At 42.0% G+C, this 20,922-nt stretch overlaps 1 protein-coding gene across 2 annotated transcripts in view; it reads right to left on the bottom strand.

Moving 5' to 3' along the window:
- The window catches only part of LOC106563162 (transmembrane protein 132D), a 53,427-nt gene that overhangs the window by 24,663 nt on the left and 7,842 nt on the right, over nucleotides 1–20,922 (bottom strand). Inside the window, exons 1-2 of one of the 2 annotated variants that reach the window (XM_082958146.1) lie at nucleotides 13,295–14,581; nucleotides 11,908–12,790 (exon numbers count right to left, since the gene is read on the bottom strand). In XM_082958146.1, coding sequence (XP_082814272.1) covers nucleotides 11,908–12,790; nucleotides 13,295–13,349 — 938 coding nt within the window. In that variant the 5' untranslated portion in view covers nucleotides 13,350–14,581. Of the gene's footprint in view, nucleotides 1–11,907; nucleotides 12,791–13,294; nucleotides 14,582–20,922 lie in introns of those variants that run through there. The other variant, XM_014128438.3, reaches the window with a different exon arrangement.

Here is a 20,922-nt window from a genome sequence, read left to right as displayed (position 1 = left end):
GAAAAGGTGGGCCAAACAGGCCCCCATTAATATCAACGGGGCTGTAGTGGAGCGGGTGAGATTTTCAAGTTCCTTGGTGTCCACATCAACAACAAACTATCATGGTCGAAACACACCAAGACAGTCGTGAAGAGGGCATGAGAAAACCTTTTCCACCTCAGGAGACTTAAAAGATTTGGCATGGGTCCCCAGATCCTCAAAAAGTTTTACAGCTGCACCATCGAGAGCATCATAACCAGTTGCATCACCGCCTGGTATGGCAACTGCTCAGCATCTGACCGTAAGGCGCTACATAGGGTAGTGTTTACGGCCCAGTACATCACTGGGGCCAAGCTTTCTGCCATCCAGGACCTATATACTAGGCGGTGTCAGAGGAAAGCCCATAAAATTGTCAGAGACTCCAGTCACCCAAGTCATAGACTGTTTACTCTGCTGCCGCACGGCAAGTGGTACCAGAGCGCCAGGTACAAAAGGCTCCTTAACAGCTTCTACCCCCAAGCCATAAGACTAATGAACAATTACACTGACCCCCCCCACCCCCCATTTGTTTGTACACTGCTGCTACACGCTGTTTATTATCTATGCATAGTCACTTCACCCCTACCTACATGTACAAATGACCTCAACTAACCTGTATATAGCCTCGTTATTGCTATGTTATTGTGTTACTTTTTATTATTATTGTTATTATTATATATATTTTTTAAACTTTATTTGGTAAATATTTTCTTAACTCTTCTTAACTGCAATGTTGGTTAAGGGGTTTTAAGTAAGCATTTCACGGTAATGCCTACACTTGTATTTGCCGCATGTGACAAATACGGTTTGATTTGATTTGAAGGCTCATCACCAAGCTAAGGACCCTGGGACTAAACACCTCCCTCTGCAACTGGATCCTGGACTTCCTGACGGACCGCCCTCAGGTGGTAAGGGATGGCAACAACACATCTGGCACGCTGATCCTCAACACGGGGGCCCCTCAGGTGTGCGTGCTTAGTCCCCTCCTGTACTCCCTATTTACCCACGACAGCGTAGCCAAGCACGACTCCAAAACCATCATTAAGTTAGCTGACGACACAACAATGGTAGGCCTGATCACTGACAACGATGAGACAGCCTATAGGGAGGAGGTCCGAGACCTGGCAGTGTAGTGCCAGGACAACAACCTCTCCCTCAACATGAGGAAGACAAAGGAGCTGATTGTGGACTACAGGAAAAGGAGGGCCGAACATGCCCCCATTCACATCGACAGGGCTGTAGTGGAGTGGGTCCCGAGTTTCAAGTTCCTTGGTGTCCACATCACCAACAAACTATCATGGCCCAAACACACCAAGACAGTCGTGAAGAGGGCACAACAACACCTTTTCCCCCTCAGGATACTGAAAAAATTTGTCATGGGTCACTAGATCCTCAAAAGGTTTTACAGCTGCACCATCGAGAGCATCATCGCCTGGTATGGCAACTGCTCGGCATCCGACCGTAAGGTGCTACAGAGGATAAATCATACCTCTCAGTACATCACTGGGGCCAAGCTTCCTGCCATCCAGGATCTATATACTAGGTGGTGTCAGAAAAAGGCCCAAAAATTGTCAGACTCCAGTCACCCAAGTCATAGACTGTTCTCACTGCTACAGCAAGGCAAGCGGTACCAGAGCATCAAGTCTAGGTCCCACCCACCACCACATAGTTTTTACACTGCTGCTACACGCTGTTTATTATCTATGTGTAGTCACTTTATCCCTAACTACATGTACAAATTACCTTGACGCACCTGTACCCCCGCACATTGATGGCAGGTAGCCTAGTGGTTAGAGCATTGGGCCAGTAACCGAAAGGTTGCTAGATTGAATCCCCGAGCTGACAAGGTAAAAATCTGTCGTTCTGCCCCTGAACAAGGCAGTTAACCCACTGTTCCTAGGCCATCATTGTAAATAAGAATTTGTTCTTAACTGACTTGCCTAGTTAAATAAAGGTTAAATAAAACAATTGACTCTGTACTAGCAGCCTCTGTATATAGCCTCGTCATTGTTATTTTATTGTTACTTTTTATTTTTTACTTTAGTTTATTTAGTAAATATTTTCTTAACTCTATGTCTTGAACTGCATTGTTGCTTAAGGTCATGTAAGTAAGCATTTCACGGTAAGGTCTACACCTGTTGTATTCGGCGCATGTGACAAATCAAATTTAATTTGATTTGATTTAAGAATTCTCTGATACAGAGCAGAAATAATGGTTCCCTCTATTAAGGCAAGTCGTCCAGGTCCTGAGGCAGCAAAGCATCCTCAAACCATCACACTACCACCACCACCATGCTTGAGAATTGGTATAAGGTTCATACTGTGGAATACATTGTTTGGTTTTTGCCAGGAATAATAGTACCCATGTCTTCCAAAAAGGTATACTTCGGACTCATCTGTCCATAGAACATTCTTCCAAGAGTCTTGATGATCATCCAGGTGCATCCTGGTGCTTTTTTGGCAAACTTCAGTCAACTTTTTGGACGAGATGTATCCCATTATGTCTGGCGAAAACCAAACACTGCATTCCACAGTAAGAACCTAGGGGAGGTTCAGGACCTGGACGTCGGCACTGTATGTGCATTGGGGGTGGGTACAAGGAGTACAAGGAGTTAAAGTAAGTCTTTAATCTTGTGTATGCGTGTGAGATATAACCGATATAACCTAAATGTATGTCAATCTGTCCACTACAGTATATACTGTACATTTGCAATATATGTTTAATGTGATGTAATACATATAGTCATCTGTGTGTTTCTCTTTACATGAAAACATACAAGCTTATTTAGATGGAGTGATTCTGTCCTGGCTGAGTCTGGGCTGACTGAGTCTGTATCCCAAATGGCACCCTATTCCCTATGTAGTGCAGTACTTTTGACCAGGCCCATTTCTCTCCATCATTGTGTGTGTGTGTGTGTGTGTGTGTATATCTAAATGGAGAAGTGCCTGTAACATTGTTTCTTAATCAGGCCCGTTGATTGTGTGGCCTAAGAAGCACTAATCTCCTCTCCTTTTGGGTTTCTTCCAGCTGTGCAACATGGCCCTGGAGCTTTCTCCGCTCTGCCTTAAGCTTTTTTCGACTCAATCCATAGGCCAGACAGCTTGTCTGTTCCTCCCAGCGAACATAAAGGCTTAGAGAGGGGACAGAACAGAACAAGAACACGTGAGACTTCAAGGCGTGGGAGGAGACCGAGTGATAGATTTTGAAGGCCGACCAGGGGTTGCCCGGAAGTTGAATTTAGTCAAAACCACCATAGCAATGTTTACGCAGTCAGTGCCTTTTTTACAAATCCCTACTTGTACATATTTATTACACTGAGAACTGGAGGCCACTACATGTGAGAGCAGTCTAGTTAATATAATACTTGTCTAAATAAAGTAAAGTAATATGGAGTGGCACATCTTCCATCAGCGAGATAAAGGTCACTGATCTATCGCTCTCATCTATCTCAACAGGAATAAAATACCTTTCCTAGAAAAGATGATTAAATCATGATTATTTGTCAGAACCCATCAGCATTAAAAGGTGACAGGCAAAGATGTCCCTGTTTTTCCAAACCTTTCTGAATACAACAGCTAAATACATCTTAAAATGGTCTGAAATAATATTTTGGTCAGGGTAGATTTTGTATCCTTGATATAAAGTTATGACTTTTAAATGTTATGACTTTGTCAACTTGCTCTATTGGAATTCTTGGAAAACGTTCAAAGTTGTCTGATTTTAGTGCACAATTTCACACATTTCTGAGCTCACATGCTCGGTATTGTACTGTTGAACAAAATCAGAACTCTATTTCAAGTTTTACATTTGATCCAGCTATTTCAAAGTAGTTTTCATTTTTCACTTGTGTTGCATTAGCTAGGTTTCGATCCAATTGGCGACAGATTTTCATGTAAATACTCTAGAATTTGTTCCCATCGCATTTTCAACTCCACTTACAGTTTTGTCACAAAAATTGTTGCGTTAAAAAGCAAATGTGCCTACCCTGGTCTTGGCTAGTGTGCTCTAGATATAATGAGGTTAGGCTGTGCGGGTTGGCTATTCTACATAATGAGATTATTATGGATAAGAGCAAGAATATTTGTATTTGTCAAAAGGCTGTGAAGCTTCGATCATCATGTCACCAGAAGACCCTCGATATTTATTGGAAAAGAGCATCTAGATCACAGTTCACTTTCACCACACTGTGATGTTCATCGTCATTTATTTAATCTGTAGCCTAATAAATTGCATTGTTTCTCAAGTCGTAGTTGGAGGACACACCATCACCGTGTTAATCCAAGTTTATTTTGATATGATGGCTATTATATCAATATTTGCACATATATGACTGTTATTATATCAGTATTTGCGCATAAAGGAGTTTTCACTGCCATTTCTCGCATAATTCATTTTACCGACACAAAAAGATTCCACCATGTCCAAATTATTGTACCGAAACTTCCTGTTCCCATCACAGCTGTTGTGATATCTTTTAAACGTTATGACTTTACTCACATAAAAAACTGTTGATGGAAACTTGGTAATTGTGACAGTTGGTGGTCGGTCAGATTTATGCTGCAGAATGAGATGTATATATGGTAACATTTGACCAGTAATAGCTAAATTATTTTCATGTGGTCGTTAGCCACATTTTGATTAGATAGCTTGCTGGCTGCAGCAGAAATGGCTAGCTAGATAGCAGAAATATTGTTTCCCAAGAAGTAAACTAAGTGTATTAGCTAGGTAACTAGCTAGCTAACATTCATTATACTGTACATGTGTTGTATCATCCAACAAGTATTATCAACTAAAACATTTAGCTAATCTTAGCTGTATGAATGGGAGCCTCATCAAATTGATTGGGAATACACTGTCTGGCTATAGCTAGCTAACTAACTAGCTAGATCATACTGGATCTCATTATCTCTACTTGCTTTCACAGTCTCATGTCATAATTAGACGTTCCTTCATGTTTCACAAACTTCAAATTTCGAAGTTGTTCCAAACATCAAATTTCAAAGTGTTTAAGATTAAGTTTAGGCATTATTTGAATATTTTTTTAGGTTAGGGTTAAGTTTAGGCATTATCTCCGAAATCTTAAGGTTAGGCATTAACTCTGAATGGTTAAGGTAAGGGTTAGGGTTTGGGATAGGCTTAAATCAAAAATCTCAAAATAACTTTCTATCATTGGATTAGAAACATGCTTACACCCATCCGCCATCCCTGTTTACAATTCCCTAGCAAAACCGAAACCTACTTCAAGGTAACAGCGCTCACTGTTGTCCCTAGTGTCTGGTTTCCACGTCATCAGACATGGATGAATGTTGAACACTGACATATCACGGGTGACCTGGCTGCATTATCTGCATATGAGTATAATCATTATTGACATACATGTTTATTTCCCAGATCATGTCAGTATCATTTGTTTCATTTCTGATCCAGAAAATTACTCATAAAAGCCATGTCTGTAGCTTGTGTTCCTTGCAGTGAGCAATTGTTATTTTCCTTTTGCCCTCAAATTATGTCATCCTTGAATTCTACGGACAGAAAATGGCATTCACCAAAAAGTAGAAATGACAGCTAAAATGTAGTCATAGTTTTTGGTGTGGAGGCTTATTTAATGAAGTCTACATGAGCATTATTATTAAGTGTTATAGTTTTGTGGAGACCTTTGCCTGTCACCTTTAAACGCACATGTGATAGGAATCACTGATGCTCTTTATGTGGCATTAAAGGAAAATGTGACTGGCATATGATGCAGCTGTGGATCATAATATCAGATAGCGCCCATCAGTGCCGTGTGTGTGTGTGTGTCAGACAGAAAATGATTTGCTTTCATAGGTAGGTATTTGAATTTGCGATTGGAATACTAATTGCTTAGCAGGGTGTTGTCTTATAAAGTACTAACATTTCATTATTCTTTAAACTGAGCTGACTGTTTGAAACAGCACAAACAGGATCAAAGACAGAAATACTCCTCCATTAGGTCTATTACAGAAATGGTATTAGAGGGGAAAATATTCAGATAATGGGGAGGACATCAGAATAGTGTGGTCATGAAGTGAAAGCCCAGTGGCTTAAAGTCACACGCTGCCAGACATACAACTCCTAGTCTCCACAAAACACAAACACACTGGCAAGGCAACTTCATAAAATATGATAACAGGGGTTAGACACACACACACACACACCCTCCCCCTGTCCTGTCCACCTGCAGGGGTGTTAGTCAGTCAAACATACAAAGACTGGTGCTCTCTGACAGCTGGTATTCTGATGAATACTAACCCAGGCAGGGCCGAGGCCTGGGTCAGGAGCCAGACTAATCAACTCTCAGCTAGGTTTGTTGAGGCAAGGCCAGCATTACAGCCAACCAAACATATCATTACTCCTGTTAAAAGAGAAATCCACTCAAAAACGGCAGAAACACAGCCTGCTTGAAAGTCCTACATCTTCTAAACTTGACTGCTGACATGCAAACATTTTGTGGACTATATTTACAGTGGACTAATGGAAAAAAATACTAAAAGATAGTTTGAGTGGATTTTCCCATTAATATAAATTAGGACATGTTGTTTTACATATATATCTCAATCTAGTTGGCCAGTACAAGGAACCAGGAGGAATTCAGACCAACAGGGGCAAAGCCGGATGACAACAGTCTATTTTAAGCCTGGCTGGATCAGTAAACAGTCTAAGTATGAGATCAGGATGGTAAAGGAAACGAGAGTCAATGAGGAGGTTGATTAAATAAATCCTTTGCCTGAGATCATGTAGAAAAGGGGGGAAATTAAGGGAGACTTGATAGAGTTGTCTGTGTGACTTCCTCAAAGTCAACTCGTCATCATCTCATTTGTGATGTTTTACAGCTCCTCTCTTCATCTACTACCTTCACATGTCCCACGTTTACAATCTATTTAGTGTGGAACAGCCAACAGGCTATCAGCTAAATAGACTGCTGCCGGAGACTTCCTGAACCTCCCTTAAAGCACAGCACAAACTCATCACTAAAATAGCACTTTTCAAAATACACAATGTTAGCATCCCATGGCCTGAATTTCACAAAGTATTAATTCCTTTGGACTAAGCAATCAATTTTTTTGCAGATAAAAAAAATGAGGCTGCCTGAAATGTCCATAGGTTACCCACAATTCTACGAAGCAAATTAAATTACTTGTCATGCAACCGTCATTTTCACCGAGCTAATTTTCCCAGCCAACCATGCAGCAGGAGGACAAACAGAGTGGGCTCATTTTCATAGATTACAGTAGGTGTCTGTGGATTTGGTATTCCAAGTTCACTTCATATCTAATGTAAAGACTCGCTAAGACTCTCTACCCTCATATTAGCTTCTGACATTTTAATTTCAGATTTTTCGATTTTGAGGATTCTAACAGTCTTAAGAGCTTAGGCTAGAGGAGTGAGCTTGGTAAATGTAAGCTTGGTATAATTTATGTTTTTTTTCTTCTTTCAAATTAAATACACAGTGTTTATAAAGAAACTGATGTGAGAAGAATCCAATTCGGTCACCAAAAATATTGAAATGAATTCCACAAGTAACTCTCTAAGGCTTTGTAGAGAATATCAAATTAGTTAAAGTTTAATATACATTGTAGCATATGATCTCTGTATATGCTGATATTGTACTGTGGGCTTTTTCATGGAGGGAAAGAGCAAAAGGGATAGCCACTTTGGACAGACTGGGGATGGATGGTCTCCAGTAATGTAAAGTACTTAGGTAAAATACTTTAAAGTACTACTTAAGTAGTTTTTTTGGGTATCTGTACTTTACTTTGCTATTTATATAAAATAAACATAAACATGCTTAGTTTGTAAATTATCCAATCTGAATGTTGGAGTGTGCCCGTGGCTTTCTGTAATTAAAAAAACAAAAACATTGTGCCATCTGTTTTGCTTAATATAAGGAATTTGAAATGATTTATACTTTTACTTTTGATACGTAAGTATATTTTAAACCAAATACTTTTACTCAAGTAGAATTTTACTGGGTGACTTTTACTTGAGTCATTTTCTATTCAGGTATATTCACTTTTACTCAAATATGACAGTTGGTACTTTTTCCTGATGGTCTCTGAGTACTGGCTATGAGGTAGAGCAGCAAATAGGCTTACTGTAATCGAGAGCCTTGTTCCAATGACTATGGGACTGGAACTACCAACAAACACAAATGCACACACTCACACATTTACGACCGCACACACACACAAGTCCAGGAGGCAGTAATGGAACGGTGGTCAGATCATCTCCACCCAAAGGGTTAACCTCTTCGAATCGTTTTCAATCAGAACAGGGATTATCTGCCATAACCCTTGGGGTTTGGACTCAATCTTGGGCCTGGAGGAGTGAAGTGGAGCAGGGATTTCCCCAAGGAAGAATCACTCATCTCTGAGCCAAGCCAATCCAGACCTGGTTCCACATGGCCTTAAAACACTCGGCTCAGTCCCTTCACTCGTCTCCCCTCTCTAAATCCCAGTATGGGGCTATGAAGAGCAATGGGACTCAAGCACAGAGGCCTAACAGCATCTGCAGTGGGTCAATGGATTTAGGAAGTTCAGGTGGCAAACAGATTGATCTCTCAAATAAATATTGTGACCAGAGAGGGTAGGCATCTCTCACTCAACTCTCCTCGATCCCCACCGACGCAATGCAACAAATCCAGGTCAGTTTCAGGTTCAGAGATGATTAAACTTGTAACATTTTTTGGCAGACAGTCACAGGTCCCATTTCGACAATAACTAATCTAGTGGAGGTTTCATCTTTTGTTATCTGTACTGAATATCCCTCCCTGTGCCTTTTAGTCATATAATAGGATATGAACTGTGGATTAACACAAGGTCAGGGTATGCTTTGGGATATCACTGTATCAGAAGATAGAGTATGTTCTGCTGTTTTTCAGTATACTCATCTAAAACATTCCAATAAAAGCAATATTATTCTGCTCTGTGATGTGCATCCGAGGCAGTGAGTAGAGCTGTTGCAAAACAGATTGAATTGTGTGTTTTGGCGCGATAGAGCTGCCTGCGTAATAAGTTAATTTCTGCCCAAAGGAGTCAGGCAGCTGTTAGTTATTTGTTTTCTTGCTCCATTAAATTGATGCATTATTTATGAACGAAAATATCCAGAAATCCCTGTTCAAACATTAATAGGATGTTAAGATATGAAGGCTGCCGAATAATTTCCCAATTATTTTCCCATCTATGGAAGAACGACTTGTGAACTTCTTTCAGTCAGGAGTGAAGTAGACGGGGACTAGCATACGACAAGTCTGTAATCTGTGTAGGGAGCGGAACTGCAAGATGACTCCTAGCCACACCAGCGTTCAACCATCCCACAGCATGGCCTTGGAGACATGCCCTGGCGCCAATCAAGTGGCCTTAAGTTACCATTTAAATGCATGGAACTTATCCTTCATGAAGTGCCTCTCCCATACATCATGGTCATAAACCTTTCCCACAAGGCCTAAAATGACACAAATTATTGATTTATTTTTGGTAACTTCCTCCAACATACACTACATGACCAAAAGTATGTGGACACCTGCTAGTCAAACATCTCATTCCAAGATCATGGTCAATCATATGGAGTTGGTCCCCCTTTGTTGCTATAACAGCCTCCACTATTCTGGGAATGCTTTCCACTAGATGTTGGAACATTGGTGCAGGAACTTGCGTCCATTCAGCCACAAGAGAATTAGTGAGGTCGGGCACTGATGTTAGGCGATTAGGCCTGGCTCGCAGTTGGCATTCCAATTCATCCCAAAGGCGTTCGATGGGGTTGAGATCAGGGCTCTGTGCAGGCCAGTCAAGTTCTTCCACACTGATCGTAACAAACCATTTCTGATTGAGAGGATGATGGTCAAAAGATGAAGGAGAAAAAAAAAGTCAAAAGAAAACATAATAAAAGTACATTTGAATGACACTAAGTGGCAGTGTTTTTACAACTAATGCCGGTTTGCCTGAGGCTGATGCCGTGCAGGTGTTTGTACACATATACACACACTCTCATTCAAATTAACACATACAAGAACACACACATACATGTAATAGTGCCAGACATGCACAGAAACATATAAAGTAGGCATTGCAGTTATGATTTCAGTTGTCCTTGATGTCCTTTGTTTTAAATGTATTTTTTTTTTTGCATTGTTGTTTTCTTCTATCTTTTCCTTTTTTTCTCTTTAGTTCATTCTCTTGGTTGTTGGTGCATTGGGGGGTTCTTGGGGGTGGGGAATGGAATTAATTTTTATTTTATTTTTTTCCCTTCTTGGGGGACTTTGGGAGGGGTCTCGAATGGTTGAGGGACAGCTATTGGGGATCTGTGGGGGGATCTTGGAGGGTTCGGGTTTCACAAGATTGTGATCATGAAAAAGGAAACTATGACATATATTTTATATCACTATCATGCACACGCACCCTCACACATGAGGATGGCTATGTTGCGGAAAGACTGATACAAGTTTGATAGTGTCTTGATGCTGTATTGTTTGTCCTTCATGTTCTAATACTTTAATGTTACCCCTTCCTTGTGTTTTTTGTAATAAATAAAAAAAGATATTATATATATATAATTCTGATTGAATCTCGATTTGTGCAAGGGGGCATAGTCATGCAGAAACAGGAAAGAGTCTTCCTCAAACTCTTGCCACAGAATCATCTAGAATGGCATTGTATGCTGTAGAGTTAAGATTTCCCTTCACTGGAACTAAGGAGCCTACTGTAGCCCAAGCCATGAAAGACAGCCCCAGACCATTATTCCTCATCCACCAAACTTTACAGTTGGCACTATGCATTGGGGTAGGTAGCATTCTCCTGGCATCCACCAAACCCAGATTCATCCGTCGGACTGCCAGATGGTGAAGTGTGATTCATCACTCCAGAGAACACGTTTCCACTGCTCCAGAGACCAATGGCGAGGAGCTTTACACTACTCCAGCCACCGCTTGGCATTGCGCATGGTAATCTTAGGCTTGTGTGCGGCTGCTCGGCCATGGAAACCCATTTCATGAAGCTCTGACAAACAGTTCTTGAAAGTTCTTGTGCTGACATTTCAAACTGCCTCTGGAAGTAACTTGGTAGTGAGTGTTGCAACCGAGGACAGATGATTTTTACGCCCTACGCGCTTCAGCACTCGGTGGTCCCGATCTGTGAGCTTGTGTGGCCTACCACTTTGCGGCTGAGCCGTTGTTGCTCCTAGACATTTCCACTTCAAAATAACAGGACTTACAGTTGACCGGGGCAGCTCTAGCAAGGCAGAACTTTGACAAACTGACTTGTTGGAAAGGTGGCACCCTATGACGGTGCCACATCGAAAGTCACTGAGCTCTTCATGGCTGTGTGCTCGATTTTATACACCTGTCAGCAATGGGTGTGGCTGAAATAGCCCAATCCACTAATTTGAAGGGGTGTCCATATACTTTTGTATATATAGTGTATTTCGTACTCATAAAATCCGCTTAACATGAAAGGTTAACATATAAATCATATTTATACATTTAATGTTACATATGGATTTATGTTCTGAGCCAGGGGACAGCACATCATGGTAGCATGCATCATAGTAACAGAGGGGACGCAGTAACACATTCGTTTTAGTAGTATATTAGCAGTATTAGTAAACCTACATTGAACAAATAGGATGTAGAATTGATCCTCAATAGTCATCAAAAGCCATCAGTGTTTGAGAGTGCATCAGTGTATACAGAATATGTTCTGCACACAAAGCAGTACAATACAATATATAGACAGTAAAGTCATATCAACAACATAGTAGTAGTACGTACAACATTCATAGCTAATTTATCAGACAATCTGATTGTGACCTGGATATTCTAGCTATGCAATGAGAGAGACGCACAGACAAACATTATATCCAAGCAGTGTTCTTACCTAAGAGTGAAGCTCTCCACAGCAGACACATTGGACAGGAACACATAGAAAGTGGCCAAGTCGGTGGTTCTCAGTGGTTTGGAGGAGGTCTGGACCACCAAGGCTCCCCCTAGTCTCAGACGCAGAAATGTAGGGTTCCCAGGTGAGGCCTTTAGGAGGTTGACACTCCCTACCCTCCTCATTGGTATACCAGACCCCACTGGGCCGCCCCTCCCCACCCCCACACGCTGCAGGCTGTCCTGGGGCACACACTGGCCCGTCCGGTCCCGTCGGCTTTGGAAGTAGATCTCTACGGGGTTCCCCTGCACATCTCCCAGTCTTTCCCTGGGGCTGAACCAGGCTGGCTCAGGCTTCAACTGGGCCACACAGAATCCCCCTGGAGACAGCAGGCATGCCCCCCGCACCTCCCGTGTCTCCCAGAAGGCATACGCCGTCACACAATGCGCCCCCTCCTCCGCCGCTCCCTTCCTCCCACCACTACCCCTGTCTTCTTTTTCCCCTGCCTTCATCCCAGCGTCACCTCCACTGGCCAAATCGGGCATGTGGAAGAGGATTCTGACAATGGGCGTAGAGGAGCGGACCTGGCGGGCCAGGATGACAGGAAGGATCCTACGGCCGCTGAGGAGCAGCTCTCGGCCGATCGGCCTCTCCACAGACAGGGGGCCGTACGTGGCATTGACGGCCGGCCGCAGGAGGCCCGCCCCGGGGTTGGTGATGAGGAAGGCCTGCCTCTGGGTCTGCAGGCCGGAGTTCCCCAGCAGCTCTTGGCTATTCTCTCTCAGCAGTAGGTGGTCTGCATTGAGGATCTGGTAGCCCACTGAGGGGTAGACAGGGAAGGGAGCTTGGTTCTTGGTGTCTTCTGACATCTCCTGGCAGTGGACACCTAGAGAATGAGATTTCAAATACAGCTTTTAGCATAGCGCAAAAAATCACAAATGTGTGTCTATTCAAAGTAGCAGAATTATTATGGTTTCTCCCAAAAAATGAGTTTAAATGTTGAATAATGGTGGTGGATAAAATAAAAGCTGACGCCATGCTCATGCACAGTGACAATGGTTATTCAGTGGAAGTCTGGAAGAGATGACCCCACTTTTCAGGGTACGGTTGCTGAAATCCAATAAACTGTACATCAAACACTCATCACACGGAATGCCCTAGCTAGCCCACTGTCCTCCTGCCCCACTATACAGCCCATCCTGATATCCAGCACAATCCCTTTCAATTTAAACATGACCTAGAACAGCTGAGTAGCTTTACAGCTGAGAGCACTTGGAATGATACACGGCAAAGTATGAGTCAACTTTATCTAGGCAGTATTTTTCTACCACAACTTCAAGGTCCGTATGTGTTGAATCCTGCTGTCATATACACTGAGTGAACAGCCTACATTTTTCGGGGCATGGACTACAAGGTGTCGAAAGCGTTCCACAGAGGAGGCCCATGTTGGCTCCAAAACAGTTGTGTCAAGTTGGCTGGATGTCCTTTGGGTGGTGGACCATTCTTGATACACATGGGAAACCATTGATCATGAAACCCCTAGCAGCGTTTGTTACGTTCCCCGGTTTCTGTGTTGTAGTTTGTGTATTTGTATGTGTGTGTTTCAGGATGGCTTCCTGAATTCCCCCAAGCAGCTGATTGGTCGGCCCCCATTGCTAATTGGAGAGCTGACCACGCCCCCTCGTCAGGATACAGCTGTATCCCAATATAGGCTACTTCTCCAGCTATATAAGCCAGTGTTCTGTTGATCAGAAGGAAGCTGAGGGTTATATCCTGTATTGGTTGTTGCTCAGAGCAAGCTTCTTTGATGTTGGTTGTTGAGAGAGAGCTAATTAGTAAGTCCTGTGTGTGTAAGTAGGATGCAGTATTTTGATGATTGACATTGTTTACTTACATTTGTGTTATTCTGTTTCATTTGTTCCCGAAGGGCAAGGCACCTAGGGAGTGCTTAGGCAAGAGGCCCGCAGGCATACATAACCCGTAGTAGTTTACTGTCTATGCACACTAAGACTTGGGCGGACCATCCACTGTATTTTGGTTAGTGTACCAGGTGGTGCTAGTTAGGTAGGCAGGTAATGGGGCTTTGATAATTACTTTCTTTGCTTTGGTTCCGTCCAGCCCCTTTTCCCCAAAATTACCGTGTGACGGAATAAGTTCCTTGTAAATGGTACCACTCTCTGCCTTTGTCATCCTTACTCGCACCTACAGTCCATTCCTCTTTCACACCACGGAGAGTTGAGTTGTAGCAGGGTGTTGCGTTCCCTCTTCCTAGAGGCGTGCGTTGCAGTTCTTGACACACTCAAACCAGTGTGCCTGGCACCTACTACCATTCCCCATTCAAAGGCACTTAAATATTTTGTCTTGCCCATTCACCCTCTGAATGGCACACATACGCAATCCGTCTCAATTATCTCAAGGCTTAAAAATCCTTCTTTATCCTGTCTCCTCCCCTTCATCTACACTGATTGAAATGTACTTAACATGTGACATCAATAAGGGATCATAGCCTTCACCTGGATTCAGCTGGTCAGTATGCCATGGAATGAGTAGGTTTTCCTAATGTTTTGTATACTCAGTGCCTTCAGAAAGTATTCACACCCCATTACTTTTTCCATATTTTGTTGTGTTACAGTCTAAATAAAAATATTATTAAATGGATATTGTGTGTGACTGGCCTACACACAATACCTCATAATGTCAAAGTGTAATTCTGTTTTTATTTTTTTAACCTGTTTTTCTCACCAATTTCATGATATCCAATTGAGATCCAATTACGATCTTGTCTCATTGGGAGAGGCGAAGGTCAAGTCATGCATCCTGCCCGCTTCACCCAGCTTCTTAACACCTGCCCACTTAACCCAGAAGCCAGCTGCACCAATGTGTCAGTGGAAACACTGTTCAACTGACGATCAAAGTCAGCCTGCAGGCCCGCCACAAAGAGTCACTAGAGCACGATGAGCCAAGTAAAGCCCCCCTGGCCAAACCATCCCCTAACCTGATGATGATTGGACAACTGTGCGCCGACCTATGGACTCCCGGTCATGGCCAGTTGTGACACAGACTGGGATCAAACCCGGGGCTGTAGTGACGCCTTAAGCACCACGATGCAGTGCCTTAGACCGCTGCGACACTCGGGAGGTGGAAATGATGTCTTTAGACATTTTCAAAAATTAATTAAAAATGAAAAGCTGAAAAGTCTTGAGTCAATAAGTATTCAACCCCTTTTGGTATGGCAAGCCTAAATAAGTTCAGGAGTAAAAATGTGCTCAACAAGTCACCTCTCTGATTCAAAGGGGTTGGGTTAAATGACACATTTCAGTTGAAGGCATTTAGTTGTACAACTGACTAGGTATTCCCCATTCCTCTCCTAATAAGTTGCATAATAGTGTTTAACCCCCAGAGTTGATTGACGCACCGGTTACATAATAGACAAATTCCCACCAATATCAGTTTTTTTTGCATGGATGCATCTCAACCCACCACATCCGCCAGTGTTGCACTTCAACAAATCAAAATACATTTTATATTTTAGATTCTTATGAGTAGCCACCCTTTGCTTTGATGACAGCTTTGCACACTCTTGGTATTCTCTCAACCAGCTTCATGAGGTAGTCACCTGGAATGCATTTCAATTAACCTCTTACATCTAGACGTTCCGCTAGCGGAACACCACTCCAATATCCAATGATAGGGCGTGGCGCGAAATACAAACTCCTCGAAAATGCGAAAACTTCCATTTTTCAAACATATGACTATTTTACACCATTTTAAAGACAAGACTCTCCTTTATCTAACCACACTGTCCGATTTCAAAAAGGCTTTACAACGAAAGCAAAACATTAGATTATGTCAGCAGAGTACCCAGCCAGAAATAATCAGACACCCATTTTTCAAGCTAGCATATAATGTCACAAAAACCAAAACCACAGCTAAATGCAGCACTGACCTTTGATGATCTTCATCAGATGACACTCCTAGGACATTATGTTATACAATACATGCATGTTTTGTTCAATCAAGTACGTATTTATATCAAAAACCAGCTTTTTACATTAGCATGTGACGTTCAGAACTAGCATTCCCACCAAACACTTCCGGTGAATTTTCGAAATTACTCACGATAAAAGTTCACAAAAAACATAACAATTATTTTAAGAATTATAGATACAGAACTCCTTTATGCAATTGCGGTGTCCGATTTTAAAATAACTTTTCGGTGAAAGCACATTTTGCAATATTCTGAGTAGATAGCTCGCCATCACGGGCTAGCTAATTTGACACCCACCAAGTTTGGTACTCACCAAACTCAGATTTACTATAAGAAAAATTGGATTACCTTTGCTGTTCTTCGTCAGAATGCACTCCCAGGACTTCTACTTCAACAACAAATGTTGGTTTGGTTCCAAATAATCCATAGTTATATCCAAATAGCGGCGTTTTGGCGTATCGTGACAAAAAAATTCAAAATATTCCATTACCGTACTTCGAAGCATGTCAAATGCTGTTTAAAATCAATTTTTATGCGATTTTTCTCGTAAAAAAGCAATAATATTCCGACCGGGAGATGTCCTTTCCGTTCAAAGACTCAAAATCTAAAATGGACTCTTCACGTGCATGCGCGCACCCGTCTCATTGTTCTCAGATCGACCACTTACCAAATGCGCTACTGTTTTTCAGCCAGTAACTGCAGAGTCATCATTCAACGTTCTGGCGCCTTCTGAGGGCCTATGGGAGCCTTAGAAAGTGTCACGTTACAGCAGAGATCCTTTGTTTTGGATAGAGATGACAAAGAAGGCCAAGAAATGGTCAGACAGGGTACTTCCTGTACATAATCTTCTCAGGTTTTGGCCTGCCATTTGAGTTCTGTTATACTCACAGACACCATTCAAACAGTTTTAGAAACTTTGGAGTGTTTTCTATCCAAAGCTACTAATTATATGCATATTCTAGTTTCTGGGCAGGAGTAATAACCAGATTAAATCGGGTACGCTTTCCTTCTTAATGAGTTTCAGCCAATCAGTTGTGTTGTGACAAGGTAGGGGTGGTATACAGAAGATAGCCCTATTTGGTAAAATACCAAGTCCATATTATGGCAAGAAAAGCTCAAATAAGCAAAGAGAAATGACAGTTCATCATTACTTTAAGACATGAAGGTCAGTCAATCCGGAAAAAGTGCAGTCGCAAAAACCATCAAGCGCTATGATGAAACTGACTCTCATGAGGACTGCCACAGGAAAGGAAGACCCAGAGTTACCTCTGCAGAGGATAAGTTCATTAGACTTAACTGCACCTCAGATTGCAGCCCAAATAAAAGTAACAGACACATCTCAACGTCAACTGTTCAGAATCAGGCCTTCATGGTCAAATTGCTACAAAGGAACCACTACTAAAGGACACCAATAAGAAGAAGAGACTCTCTTGGACAATGGACATTAGACCAGTGGAAATCTATCCTTTGGTCTGATGAGTCCAAATTTGAGATTTTTGGTTCCAACTGCCATGTCTTTGTGAGACGCAGAATAGGTGAACGGCTGATCTCCGCATGTGTGGTTCCCACCGTGAAGCATGGAGGAGGTGTGATGATGTGGGGGTGCTTTGCTGGTGACACTGTCTGTGATGTATTTACAATTCAAGACACTCTTAACCAGCACGGCTGCTACAGCATTCTGCAGCGATACGCCATCCCATCTGGTTTGCGCTAAGCAGGACTATCATTTTTTTTTCAACAGGACAATGACCCAAAACACACCTCCAGGCTGTGTAAGGTCTATTTGACCAAGGAGAGTGATGGAGTGCTGCATCAGATGACCTGGCCTCCATAACCACCCGACCTCAACCCAATTGAGATGGTTTGGGATGTGTTGGACCATAGAGTGAAGAAAAGCAGCCAACATGTCCTCAGCATATATGGGAACTCCTTCAAGACTGTTGGAAAAGCATTCCACATGAAGCTGGTTGAGAGAATGACAAGAGTGTGTAAAGCTGTCGTCGAGGCCAAGGGTGGCTACTTTAAAGAATCTCAAATATAAAATATATTTGTATTTATTTAACAATTTTTTGGTTACTACATGATTCCATATGTGTTGTTTTGATGTCTTCACTATTATTCTACAATGTAGAAAATAGTATGAATAAAGAAAAACCCTTGAATGAGTAGGTGTGTCCAAACTTTTGACTGGTAGTGTATATTTTGTATACCTAAAGGGGTCCTAAAATTCTAAATCAAATAGCTTAAAATGATCCATGGTATGACCATCTTAAAACAATTCCATATGTCAGCTTCTCATGTAATCATCTGTAGCGTCTGAACGGTTTCACCTAAAAAACTATTACGACCACTCTATGGAAAGGGGAGACCTTCACATGATGGTGTTCACCGTTTTGCTCTACAACCCACACAAGTGTCACAGAACTCGTCTAAAGGTAACGGTTTAAAAAAATGAATTGAAGTATGATGGTAGTTTCGTGCCTATGCCAAAAAAGAGGTTAAATTCGTGTAAAAAAATTATACTAAATATTTCCAGAGTTTTTTTTATATCGCCTACAATTAGGACAGACACTTCAAAATCTTGTTTCTTATGATTTATTTTTTGACATTTACGAATGTGTTATTCAATGCGTGTCTATGGGCTTTAGTAGAAAAGGCCAAAAGAAATGCCTAGCAAAGAAGGGCACCTTTTGGTAGATGAGTAAAAAAAAAAGTACACTTTGGATGATGTATCAACACACCCAGTCACTACAAAGATATAAGAGTCATTCCTAACCCAGTTCCCGGAGTGGAAGGAACCTGATCAGTGATTTCACCATGAAAAAAAGCAGCCAATCACCGATCACACAGGCACAATATTAACAAACACATTGCAAAATCATTAGCATTTTGTTAGAGGAGAGTAAGCAGTCTCTGGCCAATTATTGTTGGGAAATGGAAGGGTTGTGCTGCCCTTCATGGCTCAACCTATGTGACCTTTCTCTTACGAAAGAGGGTCAATCAAAATCACATTTTAATTTCCAAGGATAAACTGGGGTTGTGGAGGGTCATGAGGTGAAATTGTGCACAAAGCAAATATGAATACTTCCTGATGTTTGAATCTTTCTACAGGCTCGACCTATGTTTAGGCACAGCTTGGATATCTTAATGAGTGCACAGCAATGGAAGATAATAAATGCATGCATATTCATGTCCAAGCAGGGAGGAAATCGAAAGACTGAGCTCTATCATTTTAATACAAACGTGGAGAGCACAGTGGCACAGCAAGGCCCACCCTAGTAGGATGAGACCGCACACACACACACACACACACACACACACACACACACACACACACACACACACACACACACACACACACACACACACACACACACACACACACACACCCTCATCCTCTGGCCAAACAGACGCCAAAACACACACACGCACACGCCTAGTGAACAAATTATGTCTACAAAAACCTACACCAACACCACTACAAACACCACGTGTGATCGCACCCCTCCATAATGATTAAACTTGGACCTGTGGGTGGAATATTGGTACTGTCCACACAAGGGGGTTCAAGCATACTGCATCCAATGTGTGATTGAGGGTTTAGTGCAATGCACATCATTCATCTACTCCAGGGGTATCAAACATATGGCCAGCGGGCCAGAGGGGGTCCAATCAAATCGAAACTGTATAGAAATAATAATGTACCTACAATTATACAGTGCGGCCCTCAAGGCAAAATTAGTTTGACAGTCCTGATCCACTCTATGGTACAGTAACTGAGACGGTTGATCCATCTTTCCTTGAGTGCCTTTCATTAGTAGGCTACAACTATCACAGAGGGCATACTGTAGTTCCCTGTACTGTAGTTCACTTCCTGCATGGAATCTTCTCAGGTTTTGGCCTGCCAAATGAGTTCTGTTATACTCACAGACACCATTCAAACAGTTTTAGAAACTTTGGAGTGTTTTCTATCCAAAGCTAATAATTATATGCATATTCTAGTTTCTGGGCAGGAGTAATAATCAGATTAAATCGGGTACGTTTTTTATCCGGCTGTGAAAATACTGCCCCTTAGCCATAACAGGTTAAAATAGCTTTTTGGAGAAAGCACATTTTGCAATATTCTGAGTACATAGCTCAGCCATCATGGCTAGCTAATTTGACACCCGCCAACGTCGGGGCAACCTAAACTCAGAATTACTATTAGAAAAATAGGATTACCTTTGCTGTTCTTCATCAGAATGCACTCCCAGGACTGCTACTTCCACAACAAATGTTGTTTTTGTTCCAAATAATCCATAGTTATGTGCAAATATCCCCGTTTTGTTGATGCGTTCAGGTCACTATCCAAAGGGTAACGCGCGAGCGCATTTCGAGACAAAAAAATTCTAAATGTTCCATTACCATACTTAGAAGCATGTCAAACGCTGTTTAAAATAAATTTTTATGGTATTTTTCTCGTAAAATAGCGATAATATTCCAACCGGACAATGCTGTATTCATTCAAAAAGGAAGAGAAAAAATGGCGAGGTCTCGTGAACGCACATTTCCCATCTCTTAGCCACCAGGCAGTCCACTGACAAACTGTGCTCCTGTTATCTGCCCGGAGACAGGAGACGCGTCAATCCGCTTTCTGAATGCTTTAGAGAGCCAATGGAAGCCTTTGAAAGTGCTACATAACCCCACGGGCACTGTAGTTCCGATAGAGAAGCAAAGGGAGAACTACAAAATCGCAGACAGGCCACATCCTGCTTGTAATTTTCTCAGGTTTTTGCCTGACATATGAGTTCTGTTATACTCACAAACACCATTCAAACAGTTTTAGAAACTGCAGAGTGTTTTCTATCCAAATCTACTAATAATATGCATATTCTCATTTCTGGGAAAGAGTAGTAACCAGTTTAAATCGGGTACGTTTTTTATCCGGCCGTGAAAATACTGCCCCCTAGCCCAGACAGGTTAAAGTCATGTTCTCTTTTTGAAAAATACATATTGAAAAGCACTTGGACACATCATCAGTGATGCCTCTG

The sequence above is a fragment of the Salmo salar genome, chromosome 11 (genome assembly GCF_965601325.2).
Source record: "Salmo salar chromosome 11, fSalSal1, whole genome shotgun sequence".
NCBI lineage: Eukaryota > Metazoa > Chordata > Actinopteri > Salmoniformes > Salmonidae > Salmo > Salmo salar.
This window is presented reverse-complemented; position numbering and strand designations above follow the sequence as displayed.